At 40.3% G+C, this 16,733-nt stretch overlaps 1 protein-coding gene across 6 annotated transcripts in view; it reads left to right on the forward strand.

Moving 5' to 3' along the window:
* Positions 1-9,477: 9,477 nt before the first annotated feature.
* Positions 9,478-16,733, forward strand: part of Ptchd4 (patched domain containing 4) — a 191,892-nt gene continuing 184,636 nt past the window's right edge. Inside the window, exons 1-2 of one of the 6 annotated variants that reach the window (XM_006524754.4) lie at positions 9,478-9,936; positions 10,282-10,693. In XM_006524754.4, coding sequence (XP_006524817.1) covers positions 9,932-9,936; positions 10,282-10,693 — 417 coding nt within the window. In that variant the 5' untranslated portion in view covers positions 9,478-9,931. Of the gene's footprint in view, positions 9,937-9,966; positions 10,110-10,182; positions 10,868-16,733 lie in introns of those variants that run through there. The other 5 variants (NM_028474.1, XM_006524752.3, XM_030249941.1 and 2 more) reach the window with 5 other exon arrangements.

Below are 16,733 nucleotides of genomic sequence, written 5' to 3' on the forward strand. Positions count from 1 at the left end.
GGGTTTGGTGGCTGCAAAACAAGCAAACTATTAACAGCATGTGTGGTGAGGAGTCAATAGCATATACATATGTGTAGGTGTGTGTGCCGATTTCTTTTTACAACATAGAGTACAAATGTGTTTGATAAAATACAATCCCTTCTTTTTCCTTTCTTATGTGTAAAGTAGGCATAGATTACTTTAGTACAATAAAGACCGCAACACATTTTAAGTCATTTCAGCAAAGGAGAGATCCTTTCCCAAACATGATTTTGACAGAAAGAAATTCCATTACAATTTTTGTCTGTGAGTATTGATTTTACCCATGTCAATAAGATAACTAAATATCCATTCTTAGCCTATGTGTTTTCTGGAGATTTTTATACTTACATATGAACAGTTATGTGAAGTTAATTTAAAAAAAATGTTTCCACTTGAATAGGACTTGATGTTGCCTGCATTGCTTTTCTTAACTGAAAGGACAGCAGCACTCTTCCAAAGGTCAACATGGAATCCCTCTGTTTGATTGACAGGCAGAAGGCCAAATGTTAAAATGTCAAACTTTGTCTGAGTTTGTCTGTTGTCTAAAGTCATATAATTTACACTATTTCTGAAGAAATCTCTTTTCTCCAGTAAGAAAACTCTATTTGAAACAAAGACACAGATTTTGTACATGTTTGCTTGAACCAGGAATCCAAGTTTTCCATTTCTCCTATTTCTGTGTTCTAAAGGGACAAAAATCATCCAAAGAATCAGGGTAAAAGTCAGATTGGGCAGTGGAGAGATTGCTGTATTGAATGGTATTTGCCCTGTATCCTGAAGACCCAAGTTTTACTTTGAGCACTCTGTAACTACAGCTCTATGGAATCTGATGCCCTCTTCTGGTCATCATAGGGTGCTGCACATACATGGTAGCAAACAGGCTCACACACATACACACACACACACACACACACACACACACACACACACACACACACAGAGTAATGCACGTGCTACATACACACACATACATATACACAAAAAATTTCTAATAATTAACTTAAAAATCATTTTAGAGGAGTTGGAATGAAAAAAGGAAGAGAAAAATTACATAACTATATATACATATATACCAAGATATTTATGCATATATTTCAAGGTATTTATGCATATGTAATTTTTAAAATCTGAAACTTCATTAATAAGAGTGAATTTGATCCTTTTAACAATATGTAATAGTATCAAGTGGAAAGGTACTCAGAAAACAGTCAGAGGTTTTAGGGGTAATGATATTTCATGCACAGAGAGGGTTGAACTGCGGAGAGGGTTGAACTCCGCATGGGTGTAAGTAATAATACCATTAGTTGTCAGAAACAAAATAAATAACGAAATGCTGAAAAATCCAAACTGTTTTCATAGTAATTACGTACTTTTATTTCAGTAGTATCAGTGTTCAAATGCTCTTCCATCTCTCTATGCCACCTCCTCTCCTCGAGTCCCCCTTTCAATATTTATACCGTTCTTTCTTTCCTTCTGAATGAGGACATTTATAACCAATGTTCTCTTACTGCTTGTCTATTTACAGCGATATGAGTATGAATCTTGATATTCAATAAGGTACTAACATGGAACTTTGCTGAAAAGCACTATGTCTAACACAGAATGCATCTTGAACGGTAGTTGGATGCCTACTTCAGTTCAAGCAATGGCTTTGATAACTTTGTTTTCAAGGGTCAAATGGGAAGCAGCCTTATAAGCTGAAAAATACTCTTTTTCACAGTGAAAACAGCACATGGAGATTCACAAGAAACTTGTCTAAAAGGAGCAAACATCTCTCTGGACATGGTGAGCAACACTGATAGCATCATTTGCTATACAGTATAACTTTATCTGACTATTAGTTCAAGTTTATGAAAAACTATGTATAATTTTGTAGATAATATTTCAAAAATGTACCCAGGATTTCATCCAGAAAAATAAAATATATTATAGCATAATTTGAATAAAATTCTATTAGACAGAATTCCAAGGAAAGAAAGTGAATTCTATTATAAAGTTAGAAAGGAGAGGAAGAAAGAAAATTGTTGAAAATAAATTATTTTAAGTCTAAAACTAAATGACTTTAATTTCACTAGAATTTAAATATATAAAATAAAAATAAGCTCAAGATACATTTTAATATGGGCCCTCCTCCTTCCAGACTTAAAAGCTGCCTGTTTAAGTTGTTGAAAACCTATTGTGGAGGAATGGAACCTTTGTGGGTTGATTCAGGAAGACTCCACACTGCAATGTAATTTGGCATGAAGAATTTAATCTTCAGCCTAGCTATTCTTCTGGGTCTATATTTCAGTTATTTTTGCAGCCTTTATCAATTTTCAGAGCAATGCCAAAGTTTGTGTTTTTGTCATCTGGGATGCTCTCAGTCCTTGCTATCATACAAATGCACAAGTCACCAGGGAGGAAAAAAGGTAGGCTGAGATTCAAGAAGGAACCAATAGTTACTGTTCATTAACATCTGGGAAATTAACAAATTAATGCAGTAACTCAAACTCCAGAGTGTCCTGAAGTCAAAGCTGGAGGAAAGTTTATGAGCATCTAACTCAAGTCTGCTGCTTTGCCCTAGCTCTCAGATATAAAGCTGGAGTTTACTCACATGGAATGGTTGGGCCAAAGTGATACAGTAGTAACGCATATCTACATGCTGATCCTTAAGGTAAAACTACAGTTTTGATTGACTGGTATCTTTTCCAGAACATTATTTACTTTCTACCTTAAGAAAATAATAGTTCATAGGACAAGAAGATGAGTCATTATAGGAAGAGCTGGTTGGGACATGTGTGATAACCTGAGCCTAAATACCAGTCACCCTACGGGAGAAAGAGACAAAGAGAGAGACAGACAAAGAGAGAGACAGAGAGACAAAAAGAGGCAGAGTGAGACAGACAGGTGGGGAGAGAGAGAGAGAGAGGGAAGAAGAGGAAAAGAGAGAGAGAGAGAGAGAGAGAGAGAGATCCCAGAAGCTCACTGCTTATTCAGCCTATCTCAGTCAGGTTCAGTGAAAGATAGTGTCTCAAAAAATTAGGGTAATGGCCAGCTAAAGAATCATTCACCACTGACTTCTAGACTGCAAACACACACACACACACACACACACACACACACACACACACACACACACACTCACACACACACATACACACACACACTCACACACACACATACACACACACACTCACACACACACACATGCACACACACACACTCACACACACACACACACACACACACACACTCACACAGAGAGAGAGAGAGAGAGAGAGAGTTCTGTAAAAATATTTATGCTCATAACTCATGACTCAGCTTGCTCTTCCCTCCTTTTAAAATATCCAGTAGAATAGTTGTTATCAAAATGAAGATGATGTTTAGTTGAGGTGTTAAGCATATGCATGATCTTCCAGAACCTGCCTGTATTCAGAGCCCCCAACTCTGGGATTACAGACATTTGTAGCCATATTCACATTCTGTGAGAGTGATGTGCATTTGAACTCAGGTCTACAGCTAATGGCTTCTCCACAGCTCCAAATCCTATCCAAATTTCAATAAAGACAAGATATTTGCAGAGACTTCTTATATCAGTAAGCTCTATCTAACATGTTTTCCAAGAGAATAATATGTTTTATATCATTGAAATAGACTTTCTACCCTATCATAAAACTTTGCAACAGTGACCAAAAAAAAAAAAAAAGGAAATTAAAATGAATCAATTCTTCCTTTTTTATTCAACGTAGAAATCAGAATTCCCTAAAACAAATATACTTTTGTGCAGAAAAAATATCTGCTCAGTGGTTACTGTTAGATGCTAAATATCCAAACATTCACATCATACCATGCTTCTTCCTAGAGAAATGTTGGTCTAAAGCAAAACACACCCAAGATAAACTTCACACATGACAGCAAGCTCAGGGATGGAGCTGGCCTCATTCCCAGCCCTGTAAGAGTTCAGGTTGGCCTAAGCCAATCACAGTGCCATCATTCCTTTTACCAGTGATTCATTTAGACATCAGCCTGGGAAATAAGGCTTGTGAGGAAGTCCACTGGGAATGTTCTGGGAAAAGCTTCTTTACTTTGTGAAGAGCCATACAGGCTGAAGCAGTTTCTCTTTCCTCTGTATCTAGTTTTATCTGCATGTCTTGTTGGTAAGGAAACACCAGCTCAAAATGCCAACCCAGAAGGAGCAAGAGGATCTGGATCTCAACAATGCCTTTGAATTTCTGAGGTAACTAGTTCTGTAACTGCCATTCTTTTACTTTCTCCTTGCGTATGTGAGATAAGAAATATCCTTAATTGAGCCAGCCACAGCTGGAGACATCCAAAATGCTGAAGATCAGAATTATCTCATAGATATAGATTAATATAGATCTAGATAATCATATATCACATATTTATGTGTCATATATATGTCATATATATATATGTGTGTATACATATATATATATATGTGTGTGTGTGTGTGTGTGTGTGTGTGTGTGTGTGTGTGTGTGTGTGTGTGTGTGTGTGTGTCTTGTGTGTGTGTGTGTGTGTGTGTGTGTGGTGTAGGTCTCTGGGATATAACAAACCCAACAGTAAGTGCTGATAATCTTAGAAACAAACATTCCTTGAAACTACCACTGAAGACTAGAGTTTAATGAAACCCATGGCCAGCCATGTACAGGTTAAACAAATCCTGGATGAAATGTCAGAAGGGGGTCAAATGTTACACAGCAGGGAGTTGGGGTGGACAAGACAAGAGAATATAGAAAAGATGTTAAGAGACTTTGCTACTTGGCCCTTGCATTCATTGCCTGTTTTGAGACCCATAGCTACACTATATCAGAAAGCTTCCCAAAGGAGATTAGGTGCTAGTCTGAGCAACATACCAAAAGAGATACTTGCCACTCTACCCAAGCCATCACACTTCTCTGGTGTGTTCCTCCAGGCTTGTGTCCCTTTCATCTACTTGGCTAGGAAATGACCTTGAACATCACTAGTTGAAAGCAAATGAGCATAGAAGCACACAGCCAACCAAAAATACCCACAGTAAATATTAACTTCTAGCACCATATAAAACTCTGCTTCGTAACAGATGAGATTTGGAGGCTTCTTATAATTGCTACGGTTACAGGATTAGCTCAGCAGACCTGCAGCATTCTGGTGAGTGTTCACCCTGAGTAAGTGGGTTAATGGGATTCCATTGACAATTAAGGAAAAGTGAGCTCTGAGAATCGGGTATCTCACCTAGAATAATCAGGGAGTGAGCTCTGGAAACACTCTGTATCCCCTGGTGGTCTTTCCACAAAGAAGCCACCACATAGATTCCAATTTGGCTCCAAGTCTTAAAAACTGATATTGACCAACACATTAAAAAAAATGAAGGCTGTGTGACTTAAACATGATTGATTATTGTGTTGTTACTAATATGCCCCTAAACAAAACTGCTTTTAGTTTTCTGCTAAGATTTATTTTTACAACATGCTTCTAAATTTTTTTTCATGTGACTGATGTCTTGGTGAAGATTAGTTTTCTATAGGTTGATCATTTGTAACATTCTTCCTACTTAGCATACAATTCGTCTTTCTAATAAATTCCTACTACTTCTTATTGTTAGGTTCTCAAACGTATCAAAATTAGGGAAAACTAGGCTCTTTATTCTTCTTGTAATCATTGTCTCCTAATAAGAATTGATACATTTTATCTTATTTTTTAAAAAAGAAATTTGAAAATCACCTCAAAAGCCAGGTTTTTCACTGTGGAATTCAAGTTACAAATTAGCAAGAATGATGGACTACAGTGAGCTGTTGGGCACTATATTATGTCAGGATGCATCAATGTAAGCTCTTTTGTGTTAATATAAACTATTATTTTAACATAGTAACAAAGGACATACATGTAGGATGTGTATATACACATATTCATCTCTGTCTACTGAGAAAGGCTAAAAATAATGGTAGTCAGAAAGCAAACAACCAATCCTTTGTTTCTGGTGTGATTCTTTTTTTTTTTTCCATTTTTTATTAGGTGTTTAGCTCATTTACATTTCCAATGCTATACCAAAAGTAATACAAACAAAACAAAAAATATTCAAGACCTCTTGAAAAGGTATCTAACTTTAGGACCAGCCATGAAGACGTAAGGTGAGGCTGGAACATCTTGTAAAATTATAAAGTAATGCATGCTTTTCTGAAAGAGAGAAAAAGGACACCCCATAAGAATAGGGTATGTCAAGTTAGGCGTGGTCACGCATGCCTTTAATCCCAGCACTCGGGAGGCAGAGCCAGGCAGATTTCTGAGTTTGAGGCCAGCCTGGTATACAAAGTGAGTTCCAGGACAGCCAGGGCTATACAGAGAAACCCTGTCTCGGGAAAAAAAAAAAAAAAAAAAAAAAAAAAAAAGAATAGGGTATGTCAAATGGATACAAGAGTCAAGGGACCAACTGAAAGTATGGTCAAGAGCTAACCTCAGAATAATTCAAACAATCAAACTGTCTATAATTATAATGCAAAGTTTGAAGAAATATCTATAGTTTTTATTGAAGTAAATAGAATAGTAATGTAAAATAGACCTGTATCCTACACAGAAGAATTTCAAAGGATTTGCAGACCCAACATCAAGGCAGAAAGAGGCAGAACTAGCTCTCTAGTGTAGATGGATGTAGGAATTTCCCTCTTAAAATATAGTATGGAATATGGTTTGTTTCACAATGAAGAAAGCTGATAAACATGGCTTCAGGTCAGGCAAGCAGTTGGGTTCACATTAAGAGTCACACTGATAGAACACACCCTTGACGTGATACAAACTGGCATTTTACCACTGTGTTCTTACTTCATTAAACATCTTTTCCTGAGAAAAATACCTCATAATTCCAATTAGGGAAAAATTCTAAAAGGACCCCATAAATTCGCCTCAAAATATTCCAGGAGACCAATCAAAAGCAAGGACTCTCTGAGACACTGTCACAACAAAAGGAGGCCAAAGGAAACATGACCACTAAGTATAATGTGGATTTGCTGATGGGATCCTGGGACAGAAAAGGAGTATGAGTTAGGAACTGAAGAGATATAAATGTGTGTTTATTCAATTAATAATGAATCAAAGTTGGTTCAGTTGTCATATCAAATATGCTGTACTAATGTGTTAATCATGGAAGAAGTTATACAATGGTTAGATTCAATGTCCTGTACTTTCTAAAACTTTCTACAAAATGTCTAAAATTAAGCCATTTTAATTTTGTCACTATCAGTTTGATCATCAAATTATAAATAGAGGCTTTGTAATGCCACTTTTATGTTTCATCTGTGCATGTGCCTTTATCTTTTCAGGTGACTTCATACTGTAAATAATTTTCACTTAGAGGGAAAATGTATTTCCATGAATTATAATTCTACATGATGGGTATCTATAAGTCATTCGATTTAGCAAGCCATTATACTTTATATTTTTAGTCAGTTATATACTGTAATCTTTTCCACCCTAATTATGATGAATCTATTAGGCATGGAAATTAAGGAACTGCAAAGAAAAAGCTGGGATGAAATAATTATGACACACTTGTGTATTGTGAGAAGTGATGTGGATGTCCACTGTTGGGAACAGGACAATTATGATTCACCAAAACAGAAAATACCCAGATACTAGTCCCAGCTTCAATAATGACTCTCAGTGTCACCTGGAAGTCCCCTAATCTCCCTACTCTCTAGGGTCCTTGTTGACAAAATTGAATAGGGAACTTATTCAACAGAGCCCATTCCCAAGTCTTATTGTTGTATTTTTAAAACAGTTTCTTAGAAGATTTCATACAAAGAATATAAGTATATTTAATATAATAAAGATACTGAAGAAAATTAATATTTGAATACATATTATTTAAGATTTGTTTATTTTAGTGTATATGAGTGAATATTCATGTGTGTATATACAGGCATGTGCACCAATTGCATACCTGGTGCCTGTAGAGGTCAGAGGAGAATAGTAGCTTCCATGGAACCAGAATTAGGATGGATGGGAGCCACAAGATGGGTGCTGGAAACCGAACCCAGGTCTTCTGCAATAACAAAAGCTCTTAGCCCCTGAACTATCTCTCCAACCCTGCTATAAAGACCAAAGTTTTGGACCCTATAGCACCAATGGAACACATTTGAAATGGTATTATAATCTGATAGTTGAAAAGAAAAAAAAAAAAAGGCTTCACACTGGAGGAGAAAGAGTGTGGCAAACATATTGAGTTCAGCTGAGCCTGGGTGGCTGACTAACAGTAGAATGACCTTCCTAGAAAATTTGAAAGGCCTTAGATGTGAAAAAGGTTGTAGCTTAGACTGGCTGCTAAGCCACCAAGGATATTTCAGAAACTATTTCCCTATAGAGATATCAAGATCGTTTTTGGTTTTATAAAACTGGAATCTTTATGTAATCTTATTTACACAATCCTATAGATTCTGCTCCATAAATGGTATCTCTACTCCTAAACTAGGCTTTTTTTGTTTTGTTTTGTTTTATTTGTGCCATAGCTGAGGGATCACTTCTAATAAAGAAAAATAAATGAATAAATAAAGTATCTCCTTGTAAGATGAGCCCGTTAGCTGTTTGTGTGCTGGGATGTGCGTCCCTCTAAGCATCTAATGGAAAATGGGTCCCTGGTTGTTACTAAGAAAGTGAATACAAAGCATCCATTGAGACTCTGTCTTCTTTATGGAAGTCATTCTGAACTGGGAAAATGAGTTCACAATCAAATTGCACAATTTGTTCTCAGGATTTCTTCGTCTCCTTTTTGTCTACTTTGCTTTGTATTTTTTTCCCACACAGGAAATTATGAATACCCCAGCAGGTTTAAAATTGCACACGCATGTTTGAAATCGATCTGGTCTGCTGGTGGGAGTTCCTGGCCTGCACACTTTGGGGCATGTGGGAGTTTTCTTTCTCTATGGTGGACACTGACTTGTTTTCTGCCAGATCTGCAGTATGTTGCCCCCCTGCTTACCTAGCTCCCTTTCTTTGGGCAAAACTGTCCACTGTGTCTGACAGAAGAGAATTAGCCTCAACTCTATGTCCTGAAGTGTCTGTGGTACGTGGACAGGGGTGTGGTAGGAGTTGAGCAGGGAGCGAGGGAATGGAGCAGGGGATGAGATACAGAGAGGAGGCGGAAGCCAGTGTTAGGTCCTGAATCCTCAAAGAACATGTGTGTAACACTTAGGAAGAAGCCACATTGCCTGGCACAAACACACACACACACACACACACACACACACACACACACACACACACACACACAAACACCAACCAAGTGTTTCCTTCCCAACCTCCAGAGCAAGAAAGCAATCCAGAGAGACCCAGGCTCCAGTGTAGTCTGGGATCTCTGGCAGGCCTCAGCTCAGGGGACCAGTGTGTGGCCAGGCAGCCTGGAAAGTGTTGCAAGGAAAGCCCTCGCATGCTTTGTGGAATGTTAAAAATGCAGCATCATCCTCTCTGCTCCCTTTTCTTTGGCCAAAAGACAGAATTCGAGGGCACGGGGCATTAAGAGGAGCTTGAAATCTGCCCCCTGGAGGAGGCGTGGAGCCACTCCCTCCTAGGTTCTGATGGCCCCTGCTCCAATGGGCCAGCAGCGCCTTCACCCTTTACGTCTCCCATTCATTCCAGCCCGGAGGACAAGGAAAACAAAACTCTAAAAATAACTGTCAGCATCTTAAAAAGAGAAAAGCTTTGCTGCCACCACCACTACCCCCCTTCTTCTACTCCCGCCCTCTCTCCGCGCCACGGGGCACATGTCTGCTTCTTACAACACCGCGAGGCACATGGTCCCAGTTAGACACCGAACCCCATCGAGACCGAGAGGAAATCCACATCTGTGGGACGCTCGGCACAGAACCGCCACCTCCAGCGAGGGAAGCCGGGGGACTGCAGCAGCGACATGAAAAAGGGCTAGAGCGAGTGGACGCGGCTCATGCGGTGAGAGGCAGCGCGCGCGGCCAGCCAGGGCGCGGGGAGGCCGGGGACACCGGGGGAGGGAGGGCGCCACTCCCCGCAGCGCCCGCCGTCCGGCCCCCACGCGCGCTCCCGAGACTTGCCGGCCTTGCTGCAACTTGCTGCAGTGTTTGAAAGAGTAGTAAGAGCGCATGGAGGTGGGGCCCGGGGAAGACCGGGCGGAGCGGTTGCGGGGTGTGCGCGGGGAGGGGGCGGGGAGGAGGCGGCAGCAGAGGGGGGTGACGGAGGGGGTGTTGATCCCTTGAGGGAATGGGATGGGGGAGAGAGGGGTAGCCCCAGCGCTTACACATGTCACATGTGCTTTTTAAGACGGCCGGGAGCGCCTGCGAGCTGGATCTGGTGGAGGATGCTGCGGCAGGTGCTTCGCAGAGGGCTCCAGTCATTCTGCCACAGGCTGGGCTTATGCGTGAGCCGGCACCCGGTCTTTTTCCTCACCGTGCCGGCAGTCCTGACCATCACCTTCGGCCTCAGCGCGCTCAACCGCTTCCAGACCGAGGGCGACCTGGAGCGCCTGGTTGCTCCCAGCCACAGCCTGGCCAAGATCGAGCGCAGCCTAGCCAGCAGCCTTTTCCCCCTGGACCAGTCCAAAAGCCAGCTCTATTCGGACTTACACACCCCTGGGAGGTATGGCAGGGTGATCCTCCTCTCCTCACCCGGGGACAATATTTTGCTCCAGGCTGAGGGGATTCTGCAGACCCACCGAGCCGTGATGGAAATGAAGGTGAACCACAAGGGCTATAATTATACTTTTTCCCATCTGTGTGTGTTGAGAAATCAGGATAAGAAATGCGTGCTGGATGATATTATTTCAGTGCTAGAGGATCTCAGGCAGGCTGCCGTCTCCAATAAGACAACAGCCAGGGTGCAAGTAAGGTATCCCAACACTAAATTAAAGGTATGCTCTTCCTGCATGCTTCAGCCACTTAAAAGAGGCGGCACTTCATTTCTTGCCCTAAACAAGCAAAGAAAATGCAGAGGTCTCATCCTTAAGACTCAGAAGCTAAGGCTTCTTTCATTTCTGGAGGGGTGGAACGGACATGATGGGCAACTGAGCAAAGAAAATGGGCAATGAATAGCATAACTAGATAAGAAGAAATTCAAAGCCAAATCAAATGCCAAAAAAAAAAGAAAAAAAAGAAAAAAAAAAGAAAAAGAAAAAGAAAAGTTTCTGAGACCCTGCAGTTACATCTTTGTTCAGGGTTAATAAATCTGTGGATGGAAGGGGGAGGGGGGGTCCTGAACAACTGGGGGATTTCTTTTCATATCGGGGCTCAATGTATTTCTTATTACTGATTACACATCCACCTGGTATCATCTCCACCTTTTTGCATCTTCAGCCTGGCTTGATTTTTGACTGGGACGGTCATGGAATTTTGCTGCCCTATGGTTATGTCTGTGGGTTATGAATGTGTCAGGGATTCCAGGAACTCTCTCTCTCTGTGTGTGTGTGTGTGTGTGTGTGTGTGTGTGTGTGTGTGTGCATAGCAAAGGCAGTGAGGGTTTTCTATGAATCTGAAGAGGGATACCTGTTTAATGGATACTTTAGTTTACTTAGTATGCCCTTCCTTTCCCATGAAACATCCCAAACCCAAAGAAGATCGATTATAGCTAAGCTGCCAAGTAACAGAAAGGAAGGGGGAAAAAAGTCCACAAGCAGCAGAAAGTACAAGGTATTTCAACATTACATGGAGTTTGCAGTTTGGCCTCTCAAGTACAAATTTGACACGTGATGAGATTCCCAAACTCATTCTACACTGTCAGTTCTGGAATGGTACAGCCAATGAGGCACGCAGTCTGCAGGTGACTGAAGTGCCAGGGACAAATGTGACTTCCAAAAGACTCACTGCGCCATTTGTGTGCTTGACTCTGTGTGTACTCAGAAGCTATCCTTCCAAGAACTCTCAAGACAGGTGTTTCTCAAGAAGAACATTGTGTGTGTGTGTGTGTGTGTGTGTGTGTGTGTGTGTGTGTGTGTGTTGGGGGGTGTGTACTCCTTTATAACAGAACAGGAAAGGCCACCATAGAATATAAAAAGGCACCTTTATTGATTTAACAGGTCACCAGTATATAAAAGTCCAAATAACTTCTTCGGGACTTTTAAGAGACATATCTCATTTCCTGACATAAGTGACAATTTAGTAGTTAGTAACCAGTGAAAAACCTTGCCTCGTGTGAGCTTGGCACTTTGGTTGCAGTGATCCAGTTGCTGACATTGGTCTTAGCTGGATCCAGCTGAGCTGCCCTCTGAGGTCTGGGGCAAACAGACAGATGAATCGTTAGCTTAACCTGACTGAATGAGGGGCTTGCCTGCTTTGTGCGTACTGATGGAGCATGTTGGGTATCTGAGGTTGGGCAGCATGCTTTCCATTTTCCCAGTCCATTGCCATCACCATTACCGCTTGCTAAGGAAAGGATGTGGTGGAGAGGTAGTCTTTCTCCCCTGTAGTTCTAACCCAGTTCTTCCTAGTGTCAGTCACGCACAAAAAGATTTGCCGCTGCGTGGTACTCAGTTTGTTTTCCCTGTTGAGTCAAGTTTGCAGGTCATTAATGTGCATCGTTAGTGGGATCTCAATTGCTTTTATTCAGCAGTACTCTCCAAGGGGAAGAGCGTCATCCAATCAGCTGTGGACATTTTGTTTGAGGGGCGATATCATTTTGACATTCGTAATACAAATCTCTGTGGTATAGTCCTTTCATTCACCTCATAGTTATTAGCTGTGCCCGTATGATGTACTGTGTAGTCTTCTAGGTTTGAAACACTCAACATGCAAGATAAATGTTCTTACAGTGAGTTTCAAGGTAGGAGATGTCAGCATTTTCATCCACCAAGGAGGGTAACCTGCCAGCAGAGGCTCTGCAACTGTTGAGTGCTTGAACTGACACCACGCTGGCCTCGAATGCGTCTTCCACCTACAACCTCCTGACTGACTGGTTGGTTGATAGACAATTAGGCAGGACTCTATGAGTAATCATAAAGGAATGACGTAATTCATTACAAAGTTTGCTGAGTAATAGAATTAGTCTGCTACCCATAGAAGGAACAGAGCTGGTACATATGGACTGGCATTCTTATTGATCAATATCCCACCATGAGTCTTTCCTCAAATGTGCTGGTTTGAATCTAACTTCATGGCTTCAGTGGCGGTGGGGTTTTTAAGCTATATTGGGGTTTCTGAGAACAACAAACCCTCTCAAGGTTAGACACAATCTTGCGGGTACTCTTGCAGTATAAAATGTAATTTCAAAAGTACCACAGAAACCTAAAATTCTGCCACAGAGACTCTGGGTATCTCAGGTACAGAATTTTCTAGCAAAGAACAAAATGAGATGGACTTTTTTTGTTTGTTTGTTTGGGTGTTGTATTCAAATGACTTTCCTTCGTGCGTAGTAATATCTGTCAGGGTATATTTCCATAATGTTGGTACTCAAAAGTGTGATCAGTATTATTATTAAGGATGAGAGAGGAAATTTCATATGTAGATTTTAGCTCCTTAATTCTTTTTATTCTGCTCTATTTAACCAGTATCCCCACCTCTGCCCAATATGAACAACTTCTGTGCTGGGACAATCCAACAGAGAAAAATCACAAGTTTAATGCGATAGCAAAATAGTACTACTGAACACTGTGAATTGGGATTGTCAATCACTTAGCTTGAAAGGAGCAGTATGTGGGGCCTGAGAGATGGCATGAGGATAAGTCAGCACTGACTGACAGAGAGAAGTGGTTAAGGACCCCAGTTAGAATGAGCAAAGTATAAAAACAGCTGGCTCGTCCTGAACTCAGAAAGGTTTAGATCTGGTGAACATAATAATGCTGATGATGTGATCCAGACCAACTGGGGTCACATAAAATTGGCCAAAATGGAAAAACCCACCTAAGAGATTAAACGTACCCAATGTAAGCAAAGCACCACTTGGCCCAGAATATTCCAGAGGTGATCGCCTTGACCCAGGCTTTCAAAATGTATGCATAAAAAGTTGTAAAGTCAGAAACACACTCTGCCTTTTTATTATGAATTCTACAATCTTTACTTAGTACTGAGCATTATGGCAGAGCCTCAAAAGATTACAAGGACCATGTATTATTTCTTTTGTGCAATCCTTTTCTCTTCTCCCAATGTTGATACATCTATAAAGACAATATTTACGGCAAATACTTATTGGCTATTTTCCTAAACAATTGATGCATTCATTCAATGTCACAAAATTATTTTTAATCTTTGTGGCATGCTTCCACTTCTCTAAGGTGTTTTTACCTCAATAATTGAAATATTGTTATCTTTAACACAAACATATACACACACGTATATATGAGCATAAACAACTACATTAGGTAAAGTAGAACAATGCGACCAGACTGAGTTTTTAAGTAAAATTATTGCTTATTTTCAGACAATACTGTTTTTTAAGAAAGAAATGGATACTCAGGATCTGTACTTAGGGGCTGTTCTAGATTTTAGCAAATGGTTCCATTATCATGTGAGTACCTTGGGTGGTTACTGATAATATTTCCCTGCTTCTTGGACAAGTCATTTTAATTTCACCTTTTAACCTGTGGAAGTGGAAATTCCCACTTAGTACAAATTCCTGACAATAAAAGCAGATGTAGTATAGATACAGCAGGTAAAGTGGTCCTAGATCCCAGCTACTTCCCCACAATTAGAAAGGAGTAACACGGGTTGGATGTCTCTGAAGCATATCTTTCCAATTATGTTACACTAACTTCCACACATCTGGGCACATCTTAAAAGCAGTATTATGTCAGTGTACCACGTTTAGAAATAGGAGAAAGCTAGGCATTCATGATAGTTAATAGAAGACAGTGCTTCTTAAGTATATTGTCCATTTTTGGAAGATATTACAGTTAATTATATCATTCTGATCTCGGTGGAAGGGGAACTTGAGCCAACTGGAAAAGCTGTGGTCAGCATTTTTGAATTCTACTCTTAATTCATTCTAAGATCTCATATATATATATATATATATATATATATATATATATATAATGTATATATTATGTATATATGTGTCTATACACACACATATATATATTCATATATTCTGATTTATCTTTCTAATTCTGCCTTTCAATGGGAGAGAAATTTCAGATATCCTGAACATTATATTTGTGTGGTAAAGGTTTCCAGTTGTTATCTTCACAGTGTGTCATTTACTTTATATAAATGTATAAATTGCATTCCCATTTCACAGGGAAAGACCAAGCTGCTTCAATGATTTCTTTGAGCTCTTCAAACTAATGTATATATTCAGAGTCAGAATTAAACCTAGGTCTGTCTGACTCCAAAGCCTAAATACAAAGTGCTATAGCTCTTCTCCACCCCCTCCTTCTTATATTGCACTTTATAACAATTAATATTAGCCTTTCTTACAAAAGAAGGATCAGGAGGAGGAAGACCAGGAGGAGGAGGACCAGGAGGAGGAGGAGGAGGACCAGGAGGAGGAGAAGGAGGAGGAGAGGCAGACTTTTGGAGCAATTTTTAAACCATTTCCCTTGCAGGCTGGGAATGACTGGCTCATAAAAAGATGGCAAGGTGAAACTTCAGTCAGGGCAAACACCTGCTATCTACCTAGCATGGCAGCTGCTACAAGTTTAGCAAATTCCTCATTGGCACATGACTTCATCTTTGATAGCCTTTTCCCTCAGTGCAGAACAAAAGAGAGGTTGGCTCTAGGATCAGCTAAAAGTGAGAAACCTGAAATTGACTCAGTGTTTTGAGCCAGGGTCTTAGGTGTGAAGGAAGCTTTGGCTTTTCTGGCTTGCCTTGTCACTAAAGGGTTGGGGAAAGAAGTATTGATAAGGAAGCATAAGCTAATCTGATGCACTTTAAACTGAGACATTCAGGAGAGGCCTGGGTTTCAGTGTTAATTCTTTACAGACCAGTTAGTGACTGACTGATCTCGCCATCCATTTAGGTGTCAGCACTTTTTTATATGGGAAATTGAGAGAGCCAGGCTAAGAAATGGCAGGGATTCTTGTCAGCCAGCAAAGTTCTCTTATTGGTGTCAAGCAAGATTCCTATGCATAGCATGTGTAGTCCCAATGGATTTACAGTAGATTTGAACAATGCTACTGAAAAACACTGACCATAGGTCCCTAACAGAATTACTGCACATGAATCCTAGCTGCCATACCAGAAATGTGTTCATTAATCTGTGCATGCACATATTATGCTCAAACTTTCTCAGTATTGGGGTCTGCCTCCGGCTCATTCACTGCACTAAAGACCTACTTTAAATCAAATCAAATTATGTTTCTATGTACTTCTTAATGCTGCTGTTTTCAATCCCTTGTGCTTTTATAGGAATAAGTTTAATTAACATGCAAAGTATTAGATTTCATTGTTGTATTTCAAGAAAAGTCTGTTTATGTGGATGCTTCTCTCTGCTTTGCTCCTCTGTACCCCATTTACCTCCTGTGCTTTACACCTCCGGTAGTCTCCGCCTTACTCTGCCATACATGCCTGCTGGACCCCTCTCCTTCCATAACTACCCCTCAGTCCCCTGTCTAGTGTCATAGTCTGTAACTTCTTCCCACCCTCTTATAAAATTATCGGGTGAGAGGAATACGATGCCTGTCTTTCTGAGTCTGAGTCACCCTGCTTAATACAGTATTGTAAAAGAAGATATTAATAAGTGGTTGCTCTCCTACATCCTTCTCATATTCTTTCTCTCAGCTGGTCTGAGGAGGTATTCCTTGAGGTTTCAGGACACCAAAGGTTAGTAATAAAAGTGGGGTTGGA

This window comes from Mus musculus, chromosome 17, assembly GCF_000001635.26.
Source record: "Mus musculus strain C57BL/6J chromosome 17, GRCm38.p6 C57BL/6J".
NCBI lineage: Eukaryota > Metazoa > Chordata > Mammalia > Rodentia > Muridae > Mus > Mus musculus.